The sequence below is a fragment of the Aethalodelphis obliquidens genome, unplaced genomic scaffold (genome assembly GCF_003676395.1).
Source record: "Aethalodelphis obliquidens isolate GAN/ISIS:26980383/991018 unplaced genomic scaffold, ASM367639v1 scaffold9, whole genome shotgun sequence".
NCBI classification, from domain to species: Eukaryota; Metazoa; Chordata; class Mammalia; order Artiodactyla; family Delphinidae; genus Aethalodelphis; species Aethalodelphis obliquidens.
In genome coordinates, this window is record NW_020837953.1 from 48,792,083 (window position 1) to 48,808,727 (window position 16,645).

Consider the following 16,645-nt stretch of genomic DNA (forward strand, 5'->3'; position numbering starts at 1 on the left):
GCTGGAGGGGACAGGGCGGCAGCAACAGAGGCCAGCACGTTGGTGGGCCTGTTGGAGAGCAGACGTCACCTCTAGGAGCTGCGGCCGCCCCTCAGGGATCCTGAGCCGGGTCTGCCCGTGGCTCGGGGCTGGCTCTGGCCAGCGTGGTTTTTGAATGAGGTCAGAGTTGGCTTGTCCTCCTGATGACCTTGTCTGCCAACATCACCCGGGACGTTGACTTTCTGGAAAGGTTGAATGATTCGGTATCCAGGGCTGTCCCCAGGATGTGGCTTTAATGTGGACCGTGCAGCTGGGAAACTGGACCAGAAGTGAATGTGGTGTTTGCCCGAAGACACGTGTTTGGGGACAGCCTCCCGGCCCCTGCTGGCCTGTCCCAGCATTTCCCCTCCAGCGGTCGGCATGGTGCCCCTAAGTGCTGAGGGGCCACAGGGCAGCACCTCCAGCCCCAGAGGCAGGAGGCGCTCACGGCGGCTTGTGGGCTCTGAGGGGAGCTGAGCAGACCGTAAATTCTTCTCTGCCCCTAAGATGCTGCCCGGATCCCCCAGTGCCCCTCGCCCATTTCTTCCACACCTCATCATGGGTTGGGTCCTTCTCTGTACCAGCACCAGCCCCCCCCGCCCCCCCCCCGCCCCCGGGCCAGCTGTCGCTGCTGACGACAGACGTCTCATTTGTTAACGTGTACATCATAAATAGAGACCAGGATTTGAGAGACGGGTCTTCAGCAGAGCGAGGGCCCTCCACCTCTTCACACCAGCCTTTCAGTGCAATGTTCGTTTTCCTCACGTTTGTCACATTTACCTGACCCTGTGCCGGGTACCTTGCCAAGCCCTTTCTCACCGTAGGCCTGTGACCTAGGTACTGTTAGCACCGCCATTTTACAGATGAGGAGACTGAGGCAAGACCAAGTTAGTTAGGCGAGTTGCCCACGTCACGTGGCAGTGAAGTGGTGGAGTGGGGCTTCCAGGGCCCACGTCAGCTGCCATCACGGTCACTGCCTTAACGGGCGGGTTCGTGTCGTAGGAACACAGGTGGTTAGAATCAGAAGGGGTCTTGGAGAAGTTCAGTCCAGGGGTGGAGGTGAAACCCAGAGAGGTTCAGAGACAAGCCGGCCCTGCAGCCCGAGTGTCAGAGAACCCACCCGGCTTCCCTGGCCATTTCCCCTTCTCCACTTGCTTTTCCTTGTTAGTAATATTTTTATTCAAATATTACGACGTGGGAGAAACCACAGAATTGCCCCTCTCGGTAGTTAGAGAAGAAGCAATTAGACGTGATGCCGGGTTCCAGGAGATTCCAGACCTCACTGCTCCCTGTGGCCGCATCAGAGTCCTCCCTCCCTTCCTTCCCAGGGGCCTGTGCCAGCGGGCGGTGGGAGGGGCTTTGTGAAGGTACTGGGGTGCATTTTGTCGTCTTACCCAAGCTTTCTTCCCTTCAGCTGTCGCTTTCCCAGCTGGCGGCTTCCCCACAGTCCCCAGCTCAGCGCCGCTCGGCCGAAGCCTCCTCAAAGCCACCGGGGAGCCCCACGCTCTCCCTGGCCCCGGGGGTAAGTAGGCTGCCCCTCCTCTCGCCTGCCTCCTTCCAGGAAATGGCTCCAAGCTCCTGACTTCTGTGGCAGTCTCTGACTTCGTGAGCTGCCCTGGTCCTTGGCGAGGTGACCAAGACCTTCCTGGGTTCTCTGTTGCGGGCGTTGGGATGGGGGCTGGACGCCACCTCCTTGCAGCTTTAGATCTTTGCCGCCGTCCGTCTCGGTGGCCAAGGGTATTTGGTCTGGGAGCTTTTCCTGCCACGGGGCTTGATTTAGGCTTTGCTCTACCTGCGAGACAAAGGAACAGCGCCCTTAGACCTCTGAACGTGAGAGGAAAGGGGAGGTTTCGCTGGAGACGTAAAGAGAGGTCAGTCCAAGTTGCCAGCTCCCCCTCCAGGACGCTCGCCCTGCGGCTGGAGGAGAGTTTGTGAAGCCCACCGTCCCCGATCCCAGTGGAGCTAGTGGGCTAAAATAGGCCTGTTTCCTCCTACTGAACTTGGGGGACTCACGTAGAGTTTGCTGGTTCACCTGCAAACTTCAGTCTTGCCTTGGAAGTCTGCTGAGGAAAAATGGTTCCATTTAATTACTTCCTTGAAAACCCTCACGGTGAAGTGCCTCATTCTAAACTATATCTGGGCTCGTGTCATTATGAAGAGCCTTCATCTCTTCTGTTACCGGCGCCTGAGGCCCGTGTTCCTCGCCTCCGGTCACGTGGGGCTCCTTCTGAATGAAACGGGAAGCTTGGGAAGCCAGTTGGAGAGAGAGCGTCCCAGACCCCGTCAGGCTCTTCCTTTAGACGGAGGCGGGCGGAGGGTGCCGGTGAAAGCCTAGAGCATTCGGTGACATGGGGACAGGGAAGCGTTTACACAAGCTCGGGGGCTCCGTCCCACAGTCTCCCTAGCATTATTGGAGATGGTTTCATCTTTCTGTTCCGTAGACGTGGTTTTGATGTTAATTCGCCTTCTCAGGCAGCAGATGTCTCCTGTGCTACTGGGCTGTTCAAAAAAATTATGATTCCTTCCTCGTTGCTTTTCGACTCACATAAGACACAGGATGCCCCGGTGAATTTGAATTTCAGATAAACAATACTTTCCAGTATAAGTGTGTCCCAGATATTGCATGGGATATTCTTATACTGAAATTATTCATCGCTTCCCTGAAATTCCAGTGCAGCTGAGCCTCCTGTGTTTTCGTTTGCAATGTGACAGAGGCGGTTCACCCACGAGCCCCAAGTCCAGGCACCCTTGGTGCCTGGGTTGGCCTCACCTGGGGCCCCACTGTGTTCGGCAGGAGTTCCCCTTGGAGGGCAGGATTTCTCACCTGGAGGCTGACCTGAGCCAAACGGCCTTGGTCCCGGGCACCTCCACTGCTGAGCAGTTGCAGGAGCTGCCTTTCACACCTGTGCACGCCCCGATCATCGTGGGAGCCCGGACCAGGAGGTGAGGGGCAGGTCTGGGAGGGCCCAGGGCAAGTGCTGTGTGATCAAGACCCTTCGACCCCCTGAGCGGTGGGCTTTCCTAGAGAGCTGGCTTTCCGGGTCCTGCCTCTTGGTTGGCCCTTTCCTGGAGGCTGGCTCAGGAGGCCTTCTGTTGCAGCTCTGGAGGGAAGCCGTCACGAGCCTCCCTAGCGCTGCTGCGGTCCGCCGGCTTTCCCGAGATTCTGGACGCCAACAAGCAACCCGCCGAGGCCGTGGATCCTACAGATCCCGTGAAGTTCAACCCTCAGAAGGAAGAATCAGACTGTCTGCAAGGCAACGAGATAGTGCTACAGTTTCTTGCCTTTAGCAGGTAAACGCTTGACTATTTGGTCTGTTGCTCTTTTCCTGGCTTTCGCAGTTCTTGCGCTGAGGAAGAACTTTGTGGCTCTGGGAGAATACTATGATCCGGTCTTAAGGGGACTGCGGAATGCCCTCTGTCTTTATTTTCGTTTGGCTGGGACCCACCCACTACCATTTCCAAATGCTGTAAAACGTGCTTTGACCGATCTCCTGTGGTCCTTAGTTACAGCGTGGACAGAGTGTTGCCCTGTCCTTGGGTACTGGTGTAGCCCCGAGATCTGGGCTCTCCAGCCATGCCTGAAGTGGGGGGATGCCCGGCGGGCTCCCCGAGGTCACAGTAGGGCTGCTGGTGTGGATGAAGGAGGCGGCCTCTCACCTGCTGTCTCCCTGCGAGTGTGTGACAGAAGCCCGGGTTCTCCGCCCGGACCCTTGATTAACTCGGAGCTGTCGTTGGATCCAGGGTGTCCCAGGACGACCAGGCAGCGCCGTGGCCACAGACTGTGTATTTCACCTTCCAGTTCTACCGCTTCCCCCCCGAGACAACGCCGCGGCTGCAGCTGGTTGAGCTGGACGAGGCCGGGAAGAGCAGCTCGGCCTCCCTGCCCCACCTCCTCGTCCTGATTCACAAGGACGGCTCCTTTGATGCGGGTGAGCGCTGGGCCCCCGGCAAATGCGAAATCCAGGGCCAAGCTTTGTCTGCGAATTTTCTTATTTAGAAAATGTTGAACAGTGAAAAACTTCAAACACGTTCACAGTTTGAGAGAACAGCGCAGTAAATCAGTGCCCCTGCCCCTTACCTCTGACAGTTATCGGTGACATCCCTGTCTAGGTCCCTCCCCGAACCAGGGCTGTTCGATGCAAATTCCAGATGTTATATGATTTCATCTATAGAGATTTCCTTATGTAGATCTAAAAAAGTAGGGTCTTTTTTAAAATACATAAACTCAATAATATTACCCCATCTAAAATTAATGCTGACTTAATATTATAACTTAATACCTAGCCAATGTTAACATTTCCCCAGTAACTTCATAAAGTTTTTTAATAGTTTGTTCAAATCGGGATCTCGGTGCGGCCTGCGCGCTGGGCTGGCGCGGCTCCCCAGCCTCCTTCTGCCGCAGCTGTCGTCACCACCCTGCCTCTGTTTTTTCGCTTTAATTTATTTGTTGAAGTCGCCACGTTGCTGGTGCCCTAGAGCCTCCCAGTGTCTGCACTTCGGTTTTGCGGCCCAGTGGTGACGTCTGCGGTGTTCCTCTATCGCCTGTTTTGCCTGTAAATTGGAGTTAGATCTAGATGTGTGAGCAGATGCGTGCTTTTGGCTTGGGGCAAGGCGTCTGTATTGCTGGTGGTGCGTCCCCATCTCTGCAGCAGCACGAGGCCTGGGTTGCTTCTCATGCCCCATCAGTGACCATCCAGACTGCTGCTTATGGAGTGATCGCTTCACTCAAGGCTACACAGTGGTGATGTTTTACTCCTAGAACACTTCTTCGTGTATCAGCTGGAATGCTTCCTTAAAACGAAACTTCTCCTCACCAATTCTTTGGTTGCCTTGAGGTGCGATTCATATAGAGAAGGCAGAATAATGCTTGATTTTCTTCTCTTTTGTTTGCTAATTTTTAAAATAGTGAGACAGTTCCCAGCATCCTTCAAGGGTGGGGCCAATGGCTTTTTTTTTCTGATATCATTATCAACTGATGGATTTAAACTGCAGTGGACTGAACATACCAAATATGTTGTTGTTTTTGGTGGCCAGTTGTCCTGTCTTTGGCCAGTCGCACGGCTCGTAAGGGACATACCTGGGGTCTGAACCACTGCTGCCTCTTGAGTAGAACTTAACAGGTGGAAAAAGACGTGTTCAAATATTAAATGAAATTAGTTTAACAACATTAACATCAGACAAAAGTGACAAAAGGCAAAGGCATTGCTGGGGATCAAGAAGCCTATTAAATAATAATTAAGGGAATAATTCACTAGGAAAAAATGATTCTGAATCCGTGAACTTCTAACAACCACAGCTGCCAAAGATAAAGGACAAATTGATGGACTTTCTAAGGGGAAACTGACAAACCTACAATCGTAGGAGGTTTTGACACACTTCTGTCAGTAAATTGATTGATCAAGCAGAAAAAGAATTAATGAGAATATTATAAAATACAGTTTAAAGAGATGATCTTGTAGAACCTGTACAACCAATTTAGAGAATATGTGTTATTTTCAAGTAGCCTCTGAAACTTATAAAAACTGATTATTCATATATGTGTGTATATATATTATTATTCATATATGTGTGTATATATATTCATATGTATCTTAGGCCACCAAGCAGGTATTGCCATATACCAAGAGACCCTATATCTAATCTAATTTTATAGCATTCTTTGACCATAATACCTCAAGGTCAGAAATCATTCACTGCCCTCCCCCTGGAAGGCTCCAAACTGCTGGCTCTTTTTGAATTTTAAAACATATTTCTAATTTTCCCTAGGTAAATGAAGAAATCAATGTAGAAATGGCTGCTTAAAACTGAATGACAAAATAATATTGCATATCAAAACTAATAAGTAAAGTGGCCTCAGCCATAAAAAGGAACGAAATTGGGTCATTTGTAGAGACGTGGATGGGCCTAGAGACTGTCATACAGGGTGAAGTAAGTTAGAAAGAGAAAAACAAATATCGTATATCAACACATATGTGTGGACTCTAGAAAAATGGTACAGATGATCTGATTTGCAAAGCAGAAATAGAGACACAGACATACAGAACAAACGTATGGATACCGGGCTTCCCTGGTGGCGCAGTGGTTGAGAGGCTGCCTGCCGATGCAGGGGACACGGGTTCATGCCCCGGTCCGGGAAGATCCCACATGCCGCGGAGCGGCTGGGCCCGTGAGCCATGGCCGCTGAGCCTGCGCGTCCGGAGCCTGTGCTCCGCAACAGGAGAGGCCACAACAGTGAGAGGCCCGCGTACCGCAAAAAAAAAAAAAAAAAAAAAAAAGAGATCCTTTAGGGCTTCCCTGGTGGCGCAGTGGTTGAGAGTTCGCCTGCCAATGCAGGGGACATGAGTTCATGCCCCGGTCCGGGAGGATCCCACATGCCGCGGAGCGGCTGGGTCCATGAGCCAAGGCCACTGAGCCTGCGTGCCCGGAGCCTGCGCATCCGGAGCCTGTGCTCCGCAACGGAAGAGGCCACAACAGTGAGATGCCCGCGTACCGCAAAAAAAAAAAAAAGTATGGATACCAAGGGGGAAGGGGGTAGGTGGGTTGAATTGGGAGATCGGGATTGACATGTATACATTATTGATACTATGTATAAAATAAATAACTAATGAGAACCTACTGTATAGCACAGGAAACTCTGCTCAATGCTCTATGGTGGCCTAAATGGGAAGGAAATCCGAAAAAGAGGGGATATATGTATACGTATAGCTGATTCACTTTGCTGTACAGTAGAAACTAACTCAACATTGTAAAGCAACTATACTCCAATAAAAAGTAACTTAAAAAAAAAGCAAATAAGTAAAATGGTAATTACAGGGACATTTGCAGCTTCAGATGCTTCTATTGTTGGTAAAGAAGTAAGTATCTTTTAACATGCTGATCTCATTGTTCAGCTCAAGAAGTTTGGTGAAAAAAAAACAGAGCAAACCCAATAAAGTAGAAGGAAAGAAATTAGAAAATGAGCATAAATGCTTAGAAAACGAAGAAATAGTGGGAAGTGTCAGCCAGATCGTTCGGTGCGAGAAGTCATGGGTGCAGCAGGTGATGCTCCGTTCCCTTGTCCAGGGTCAGAATCAGTGCGGAGAGTCGGAGCCGTTGTGGGAATGGGGTTAGCCCGAGAGCCCGTGGTGCTAGCCGTGCCCCCATCAGGTGAGCGGCAGGCAGAGGTCGGGCTGGGCAGCCGCCGTCAACCTTGAACCTGCGCCCCCCGCTTGCCTGTGGACCCCGGCCTCCTCTCTTCCTGCGGACAAATCTGAAAAGAAAGGGGAAGGGGTGAGAAGCTTGGGCTCTGCTTCTTCCCCCAAACCCACCAGTCGATGAGCTGCCCTTGCCCTGGGAGGAGAGTGTGCTGGGCAGAGGGTGGCACGGGCCGTCCCTCTGCACGGAGGTAGGGCTGGGGACGATGTGTTCCTGCAACCTTCCTCTGTTTTGTTCTCTCAGCTCACATAACCGTTGAGTTTATGGCCAGCGGGGCTGTGGCCCTCCTTAGGGGAGGGGACCAGTCACCACTGGGGAGGAGACCAGTCACCACTGGGGGTGTTTCCCAGCCTTCCTGGGACCACTGCTCCCAAACCCACCACCTTTCCTTTGCCAGTCCCCCCAGGACCAGCAGTGGATAGTTTAGCCTATGTTCCCAGAAGGCTCTGAAATGGATCAGAATAATGCCTGGATTTCAGGGCCCCTCTGCACGCATTGCTGACCGTTCATTCCCTATTCTGTTTCCCGTGCTAAATGCTATCCAGTCACTTGATCCAGTGGAGCTCATCGGAGCTTCTGCAGTGAGGTTAAATGATAGTGTTAAGATAATTCAACAAAAAAGGCCAACCACTTAGAGATGCTTCTGATTTGACTGTAAACCCCTTTCCACTATGAATTGCCCAGAGAGAAATTAGTCCAAAAATTAAATTGCCCTGCAAGTGGAAGTCCAAAGAAATTAAAATCCAGAATCGAATTTTCTTGTCATGGTGAATTAAAATTCAGAGTCCACAAAGGCTTTGCAATTTCTTACACAGCTGAGTCTTGGCCAAAGATGCCTCTGACTGAGCAGATCTGGGCTTCCTTTGGCAGCCCAGACTTGGGGGTTCTCTCCGGATGGACCGGGTTCCTCAAGACCTCAGAAGGTTGAGCTGGCTCAGCACCGAGTCTTTCATGGGCCTCACTTAAGACGTTTTCTTTTGTTGTTGAAATATAACATGCATACAACAAAGTGCACCATTCCATGAATTTTTTTTTAATAAATGTATTTATTTATTTATTTATTTTTGGCTGTGCTGGGTCTTCGCTGCTGCACGTGGGCTTTCTTTTTAGTTGCGGTGAGCGGGGGCTACTCTTTGTTGTGGTGCGCGGACTTCTCATTACGGTGGCTTGTCCTGTTGTGGAGCACGGGCTCTAGGTGCGTGGGCTTCAGTAGTTGTGGCACGTGGGCTCAGTAGTTGTGGCTCGCGGGCTCAGTAGATGTGGCGCATGGACTCTAGAGCATGGGCTCAGTAGTTGTGGTGCACAGGCTCAATAGTTGTGGCTTGTGGGCTCAGTAGTTGTGGCTCACGGGCTCTAGAGTGTGGCCTCAGTAGTTGTGGCACATGGGCTCAGTAGTTGTGGCACCCAGGCTAAGTAGTTGTGGCTCATAGGCTCAGTAGTTGTGGCTCATGGGCTCAGTAGATGTGGCACACGGGCTCTAGAGCACGAGCTCAGTAGTTGTGGTGCACGGGCTCTAGAGCGCAGGCTCAGTAGTTGTGGTGCACGGGCTTAGTTGCTCTGCAGCATGTGGGATCTTCCCGGACCAGGGCTCGAACCCGTGTCCCCTGCATTGGCAGGTGGATTCTCAACCACTGCACCCCCAGGGAAGCCCCGTGAATTTTTAAGGATGGTTAGACCTTATTTGTTAGAGCAGCTCTAGATTTACAGAGAAACTGAGCCGTTAGCCCAGAGCCCCGTGTACTCCCACCCCGCCCCGTCTCCTCTGTTAGCAACTTCTTATGTTCACGATGAGCCAATATTGGTACCGTGTTGTTAACTGAAGCTCAGAGTTCACATTAAGGTTTACTCTCCCCACGTTGTACATTATATGGATCTTGACAAACGTGTAACATCATATATCCACTGTTACAGTGTCACCCAGAGTAATTTCACTGCCCTAAAAATCCCCTGTGCTGCACCCTGCCAGCTACTGATCTTTTTACTGTCTCCATAGTTTTGCCTTTGCCAAGATGTCATATAGTTGAAATTATATAGGGTATGCTTTTCAGATGGCTTCTTTTGCTTAGTAATATGCACTTAAGGTTCCTCCATGGCTTTTCGTGGCTTGATAGCACGTTTATTTTTGGCACCGAATGATACTCTGGACGTACCTCAGTTTATTTATCCATTCACCTGCCAAAGGGCATCTTGGTGGCTTCCAGTTTGTTGTTCGGGATTTTGTGTGGACATACATTTTCAACTAATTTGGGTAAATACCTAGGAGCCCAATTGCTGGATCGTGTAGTAAAGGTATGTTAAGTTTTGAGAGAAACTGCCCAACTGTCTTCCAAAGTGGCTGCACCATTTTGCATTCCCACCAGCAGTGAATGAGAGTTCCTGCTGCTCCACGTTCTTGCCAACATTTGATGCTGTCAGTGTCCTGGATTTGGGCCATCCAAGTAGGTGTGTAGTGGTAGCTCATTGTTTTAATTTACAATTCCCTAATGACAGATGATGTAGTGTGTCTTTCCATCTGCTTACTTGTTATCTGCGTATCTTCTTTGGTGAGATGTCTGTTCGGATCTTCAGCGCATTTTTAAATTGGATTTAATTTAAATTGGATTTAATATTGTTTTCATATGTGTTGTGTTTTAAGAGTTCTTTGTATATTTTGGATACAGATCCTTTATCATATATGTGTTTTGCAACTATTTTCTCCCAGCTTGTGGCTTATCTTTTTCATTCTCCTAATGGTGTCTTTCTCAGAAAAGAGGTTTTAAATTTTAATGACCAGCTTATCAATTATTTCTTTTATGAATCGTGCTTTTGGTGTTGTAGCTAAAAAGTCATCACCAAATCTGAAAGGTCACCTAGATTTTTTCCTATGTTATCTTCTAGGAGTTTGATAGTTTTGCATTTTACATTACAAAAATTAACATTTTGAGTTAATTTTTGTAAAAGGTGTAATTTTTACAAAGTGAACACATCTGTGTAGCTACCACCCAATTCGGATGGGGCTGTAGAGCATTACACAGCAACCCCCCACCCCAGTTGTTGACCTCCCCCAAGGGTAACGGCTCTTCTGAATTCTATCACTCTGCATCAGTTTTACTTGTTTTTTTTTTTTTTTTTGCGGTACGCGGGCCTCTCACTGTTGTGGCCTCTCCCGTTGCGGAGCACAGGCTCCAGACGCGCAGGCTCAGCGGCCATGGCTCACGGGCCCAGCCGCTCCGCGGCATGTGGGATCTTCCCGGACCGGGGCACGAACCCGCGTCCCCTGCATCGGCAGGCGGACTCTCAAACACTGCGCCACCAGGGAAGCCCAGTTTTACCTGTTTTCTGAACTTAAACGGGTCGTATTATCCATACCATTTTGAATCTAACTTCTTTCGCTCAACCTCATGTCTGGGAGATTCCTCCATGTTGCTGTATGTAGCAGTAGTTTGTCCGTGATCTTGGCTGTATAGAAACCCATTGTCCGAATATTCCACAATGTTTACCCATTCTGCTGTTCACAGGCCTTTGAATCATTTCCAGGTTTTGGCTCTTTTGAACAATGCTGCTATGAACATATTTAAAACATTGTGAAATGATCAGCCCAACAAGTCTAGGTAGCATCCATCATTGAACATAATTATAAAATTCTGTTTTTCTTGTGACGAGAACTTTTACGATCTACTCTCTTAGCACCTTTCAAATACGCAACACGGTGTTATTAACTGTCATCACCGTGCTGTGCATCACATCCCCGTGACTTACTTATTTTATAACTGGATGTTTGTACCTTTTGGCCCCCTTCACCCATTTTGCCCACCCCCCGCCCCACCTCTTGCAACTACCAGTCTGCTTTCTGTATTTAACGAGCCTGATTGTTTTTAAAAAGATTTCACGTATGAGTGAAATCATATGGTATTTGTCTTTCTCTAATCCATCCACGTCGTCACAGATGTCAAGATTCCCTTCTTTTTAACGGCTGAGTAATATTTTGTATATATATATATACTGCATTTTCTTTATCTGTTCGTCCGTAGGTAGACACTTCGGTAGCTTCCACGTCTTGGCTATTATAAATAATGCTGCAATGAACATGGCGGGGGCAGGGTGCAGATTTCTTTTCTAGTTAGTATTTTTGTTTTCTTTGGTTAAATACCCAGGAGTGGGATTGCTGGATCATGTGGTAACTCTATTTTTACGTTTTTTGAGGAACCTCCAAAAAAGGTTTGGAGGAGGCTTTCATAGTGGCTGTACCACTTAACATTCCCAGCAACAGTGGACGAGGGTTCCCTTTTCTCCACTCTCTTGCCTTTTTAAGAATATACGATCGTTCTTTTGGTGCACATGTGTGTGTGTGCATCTGCGTGGGTCTGTGCCTGGGACTGAAGCTGCTGGGTCCCGGGGCAGCACAGGTCTAGCTTTGGTGCATTCCCTCTCCAGTGCTGTGCCAGCTGACACACCCACTGGAGTAGACGGAAAGTCTGAGCTGCCTGTGTCCTTGCTGGTTGTGTAATGTGTGTGGCTTTGTTGGTTTCTTTCACGTGACCTCCTGGTGGGCATGTGCCGGCATCTCCTGGCTGACCGATGACCTTCCACACGCTGTTGCCTTCGGCAGAGCCTCTTTTGCACTGCTTTGCCCATTTTTTCTTGTGTTGTCTGTTTCTCGGTGTTCGTAGGTGTTATGTATATATCCGGATCCCAGTCTTTCTTCAGATGTTACAAACATCTCCTCCCGCTCTGTGCCTTGCCTTTGACTGTGTTAATGGTATCTTTTTGGTTAACAGTAGTTTTCCATGAAAATTACGTCCAATTTATCAGTCTTCTCCTTAATGGGCAGATTTCCTAAGCTACACCCAAAATGAGTTTGTCTCCACAAAGTCTTGAAGATATCCTCCTATGTTACCTTCTAGAAGCCTCTTTTCCCTTTTTATCTTCAGATCTAGAATTCATCTGGAATTGATTTTGTGTATCCTGTGAGGTAGGGACTGAGGTTTGTGACCTTCATAAAGAATGCAGAGAGTTAATAGGACATAAAAGATTTTAAAAGCATTGGCTCCACACCCACCAAGCTTACGAAGTGAGTCATTTCTCAGCCTGGAATACTTATTTTAAGCAGAACGTTATTCCCAGAATCCAAAGTTTGGTTTTGCCAAAGATGATAGCAGAGACTCAGGGGGGCATGAGGCCAGAGAGAAAAAGCCCTGGTCTCAGCTCTGCCACACAATCGCTCTTTTCTGATGGATGGACCCACTTATGGAAAGTGGCATTTGAGACGTTGTTGTCTTCTGGCAAAGTCTGGACGTTTACAGTCTTGGCAGCCCTGACCACCAGTTCTCGTGGAGGGTCACCGCTTCCCCTCCAGGTCTGCGTCCTGGTGCCCAGAGTCCATGATGTGGCTCCCACACGCCCTTGTGGGCAGCCCTCAGCAGGCTCATGCCAAACGGCTGCCACCTCTGGTCCAGCGGGAGCAACTGCAGCTTCTGGAACCTGCGGCCCGTAGGCCTGGTGGCTGCCTCTGCCACTCTAGTCACTGTTCTACATTGTGAGTAGAATTTCTTTTGTTTCCTCTTTTTCTTCAACAGTGGGATGTGCCTCTGGACTTTCTTCACTTACTACTGTCCCCTGCTCCTTTCAGGAAGGTTCCCCCAAGTTTGTGGCCGTTTCATCTGCTTGTGTTGGTCCCCGTCCTTCCATACCACATGCACGGGGCCGCCTTTCCTTGTTATTTCCCTTGCATTCTTGCCTGTTTTTTTCTAACATGTTGTTTTTCTGACAGGCGTCTCATGGTGTTTTTGTCTAGTGGGGTCTTCCCTAGTGTGAGAGCTGGAGTCTGGGTCAGCCAAGAGCATCCACTGTCCTAAAGAACTCTCGTCCACCTTCCCGCCCCTGAGTTATCCCAGCCAAGGGGGCATCTCCCACCAGACCAGCGTCTAGGTCTGGACCCTGTAGTACAACCTTGATCGCCTCTTCCTTACTGGATCTTGTCTTTCCTGTGCCTTCTCCAGGTGCCCTAATTCCGTGTCCCCAGCTACAGAAGTTGTGCTGGTGCATTTGGGAATACCTGCTTTATCTCTTTGTTCATCTTTCCCCCTACCTCAGAATCATCTGAATGTAAAATGCAGGCGTGGTGACACTTTACCTCTAAATATAGCAGCACACTTTACTTAAAAATAAGGACATCTGGGACTTCCCTGGTGGCGCAGTGTTTGAGAATCCGCCTTCCAATGCAGGGGACATGGGTCTGAGCCCTGGCCCGGGAAGATCCCACATGCTACGGAGCAACTAAGCCCGTGTGCCACAACTACTGAGCCTGCGCTCTAGAGCCCGCAAGCCACAGCTACTGAGCCCGCGTGCCACAACTACTGAAGCCTGTGCACCTAGAGCCCGTGCTCTGCAACAAGACAAGCCACCGCGATGAGAAGCCCGCGCGCCGCAACAAGGAGTAGCCCCCGCTCACCGCAACTAGAGAAAAGCCTGTGCGCGGCAACGAGGACCCAACGCGGCCAAAAATAAAATATAAATAAATAAATAAATTTATAAAACAATAAGGACGTCCTTTTCTACACACACAATTCTGTCATCATACTTAAGATTACAAGAATTTCATTGTCAAGTTTTCCCATTTCCCCTCATATGTCCATTATAGCTGTGTTTTGCTCTGACATCCAGTCCAGGCCCATGTATTACCTGTAATCATGTGTTCAGTCTTTTTTCATTGAGACTCGTCCCCTGCATTCTTTGTCCAGTGTTGGTGCCTGTTTGACGAGACGGAGCGAGTTGCAGAATGTCCCACATTCCGTGTGTCTGATTGCTTCCTCACCTGGTCGTCTACCTCGTTCGTCTTCAGTAGTTCTCGTCCACTGGGGGAAGGGCCGAGGGCTCAGCCCCAAACTGGATTTGGTGCGAACTCTTCATCGTTGAGGCCGCGTGCTGCCCGTGCATCCCATCGGAGGCGCCGGGGTCAGGCCGTGCCACCGTGCGGGTGCCAGTGTGAGCACTTGGTAGGGGCACCCGCCCAGGTGTCTTCAGTGGGAAGAGGTAGGCGCTGCCCCCTTTGCACTTGGAAGACTTCTTGGGGCTGTTCTTGGGCTTCGTGTGAATATCCGACCCCTACAGCCCTTCACCTACTGTCCTAACATCCTTGACTGTGCTTTGCCCAGATCAGCTATTTAAATGGAGCTTTCAAGATGGTAATTCTTCTAGTGCTATCATTTGGTCTCCCTTTATGAGCTGGCATTCTTCTATAGAAAGAGACTTTCTCTCATCCACCAGGAGTGAACTACATATATGTTCTCCAAAAAAGGCAGAACAAATGTTAAATATTTTCCCTTTAATTTCTGATTTTCAGAGTAAGAACTTACTGTAATAGTTACTCTAATAGTGACAGTTCAGGTTTTGTGTATCCTAGCTCTTTGTTTCGTCTTTGGCCAGCTGTAGCCCTTCGGGTTGGCCTGAGTCTGTTGACACGCTCTCGTTGGACTTTGGGCAGTTCCTCCCTTTCTGGAGCAAAGGTGTCCAGCCTCGCCTTGTGCTTTTTCTGCCTCAGATCCCGTCACCCGTTTCTCCCGGGAGCCTGGCCCCCCACTGGGAGTGCTTTCTAAAGATCACGATCCGGGCACTTTTTTTTTTTTTTTTTTGCGGTACGCGGGCCTCTCACTGTTGTGGCCTCTCCCATTGCGGAGCGCAGGCTCAGCGGCCATGGCTCACGGGTCCAGCCGCTCCGCGGCATGTGGGACCTTCCCGGACCGGGGCACGAACCCGTGTCTCCTGCATCGGCAGGCAGCCTCTCAACCGCTGCGCCACCAGGGAAGCCCATCAATCCGGGCACTTTTGATCGGGGTCTCAACTGCTTCTAGGCCTTTCCCTGGGCAGAGCTGGGGCATGTATGTTAAAACATGAGTTCACCTTGATATTTCTAATTTAAATTTAGAGGTTTTTCCCTAAAATATTTTATTTGTATCTCTTTCCTCTTAAACCGAAAATCGTGTTTCCTGATAATATATTTACTTATTAACTTTCCCTTATAATTTACACAATGTATTTTCAAAATTATACCGCTGGTTTGAATACTAACGATACATGGCTGACAAAAGTTCAGGTTTCTTTGTGTTCTTCTGGTCTAGGGTTGTGTCCCACCGAGGATGTAGCGTGAGTGAGTGTGGCCCAAAGGCCTTGTGTTCATTCTTTTCTCTATGGAGTTCTGTTGCCTATTTGATGTTCAGTCGAGTTTGTTGGTTTCAGTTTGTTTTCAGTTTCATCTTTGCCTTCTTTCCTTTCTGATTGGAATATTTACGTGGCCCCAAACATAAAACCGTAGCTGAATGAGCGCTCAAGGCTCCCTTCGACCCTCGCCCCTCTAGACAGCCCCCACCTGCTCACCGGCCTGGGGGTGACCAGGTTTCTAGCTTCCGGCTTAAGCAAATATTTACGTTTTTATTTTTTGTTTTTTCTTATTCAGTAGGTGGCGTACCAAATACACGTTTTCACCGTGCTATTTTCAGTTAACTTTCCATCCCGAGTCCCACTCCATGTGGAAGCCGTCTGCATTGTTTTTACAGCTACGTCGCCCTACATTGGGTGCACGTTCTGTGGTTTATTTAACCATAATCCTACTGATGGAGGTTTGGGTCTTTCCAGGGTTCTGCGATTTCAGGTGATGCAGCAACGAGTAACCTTGTGTTTCTCGTGTTTTCTGTGTATGGAGGTATGTTTTAGGGCAGATTGCTGGCAGTGGGATTATAGGATAAAAGGCTTCCGTGGTGTTGATAGACGGCACCGCCTCCTCTCTGTTAGCCTGAGATCTTTTGGCCTCCTCCGCAAATAGGTTGTTACATTCTGATTGATGTGAGATAGATCTTAGTGAAGTTTTAATGTGCATTTCTCTTGTAATGAGTGAAGTTGAGCATCTTTTGTCTTTGTCTGCAAACTTCTATTCATATCTTTTTCCATTTCTCTATCAGATTTTTCATCTATTTTGTCCTCTGTTTTGGGAACTGTATTAGGAAGCTTAGCTGTTGCCTGTGATATACATTGCAAATATGCTTCCTACTTTGTTGTTTGTCTTTTTGCTTTGCTTAGGATGGGTTTTGCTATGTAAAGGTGTTACTTTCGTGTAGTCTGATGTGTCAGTCTTTTATTGCTTCTAGATTCTTGAGTCACAGATGCAAAGGCTTTCTCTTCCCCCGGCTCAGCAAGAGATGCATGCATGGTTTCTCCTAGGATTTACCGGTTTCATTTTTTACGTTTAGATTTCTGATCTCTGTGTAGTTTATCCTGCTGTGTGAGGGCAGACTTGGATCAGTTTTATCTTTTTCCAAATGTCTATCCAGTTGACCCAGTACTATTTATTAAAACGTTTGTCTTTTTCCCCAGTGACTTGAGATCCGCCCTTATCAGATAGCAAACTTCTTTGTATTACTTGGGTGTCATTCTGGATTTTCTGGCTTGTCCCACTAGACTA

The 16,645-nt window shown here is 48.9% G+C and overlaps 1 protein-coding gene across 14 annotated transcripts in view; it reads left to right on the forward strand.

The window, feature by feature from the left end:
* Positions 1 to 16,645, forward strand: part of NPHP4 (nephrocystin 4) — a 139,011-nt gene that overhangs the window by 95,489 nt on the left and 26,877 nt on the right. For 11 of the 14 annotated variants that reach the window (XR_003433472.1, XR_003433471.1, XM_027110398.1 and 8 more), the window contains 5 exons: positions 694 to 783; positions 1,433 to 1,540; positions 2,813 to 2,961; positions 3,118 to 3,309; positions 3,760 to 3,947. Coding sequence is in view for 12 of the 14 variants with exons in the window: in XM_027110398.1 (XP_026966199.1) it covers positions 694 to 783; positions 1,433 to 1,540; positions 2,813 to 2,961; positions 3,118 to 3,309; positions 3,760 to 3,947 (727 nt within the window). In the remaining 2 variants the exon portion in view is untranslated. The remainder of the gene's footprint in view (positions 1 to 693; positions 784 to 1,432; positions 1,541 to 2,812; positions 2,962 to 3,117; positions 3,310 to 3,759; positions 3,948 to 16,645) is intronic. The other 3 variants (XM_027110391.1, XM_027110392.1, XM_027110399.1) reach the window with 1 other exon arrangement.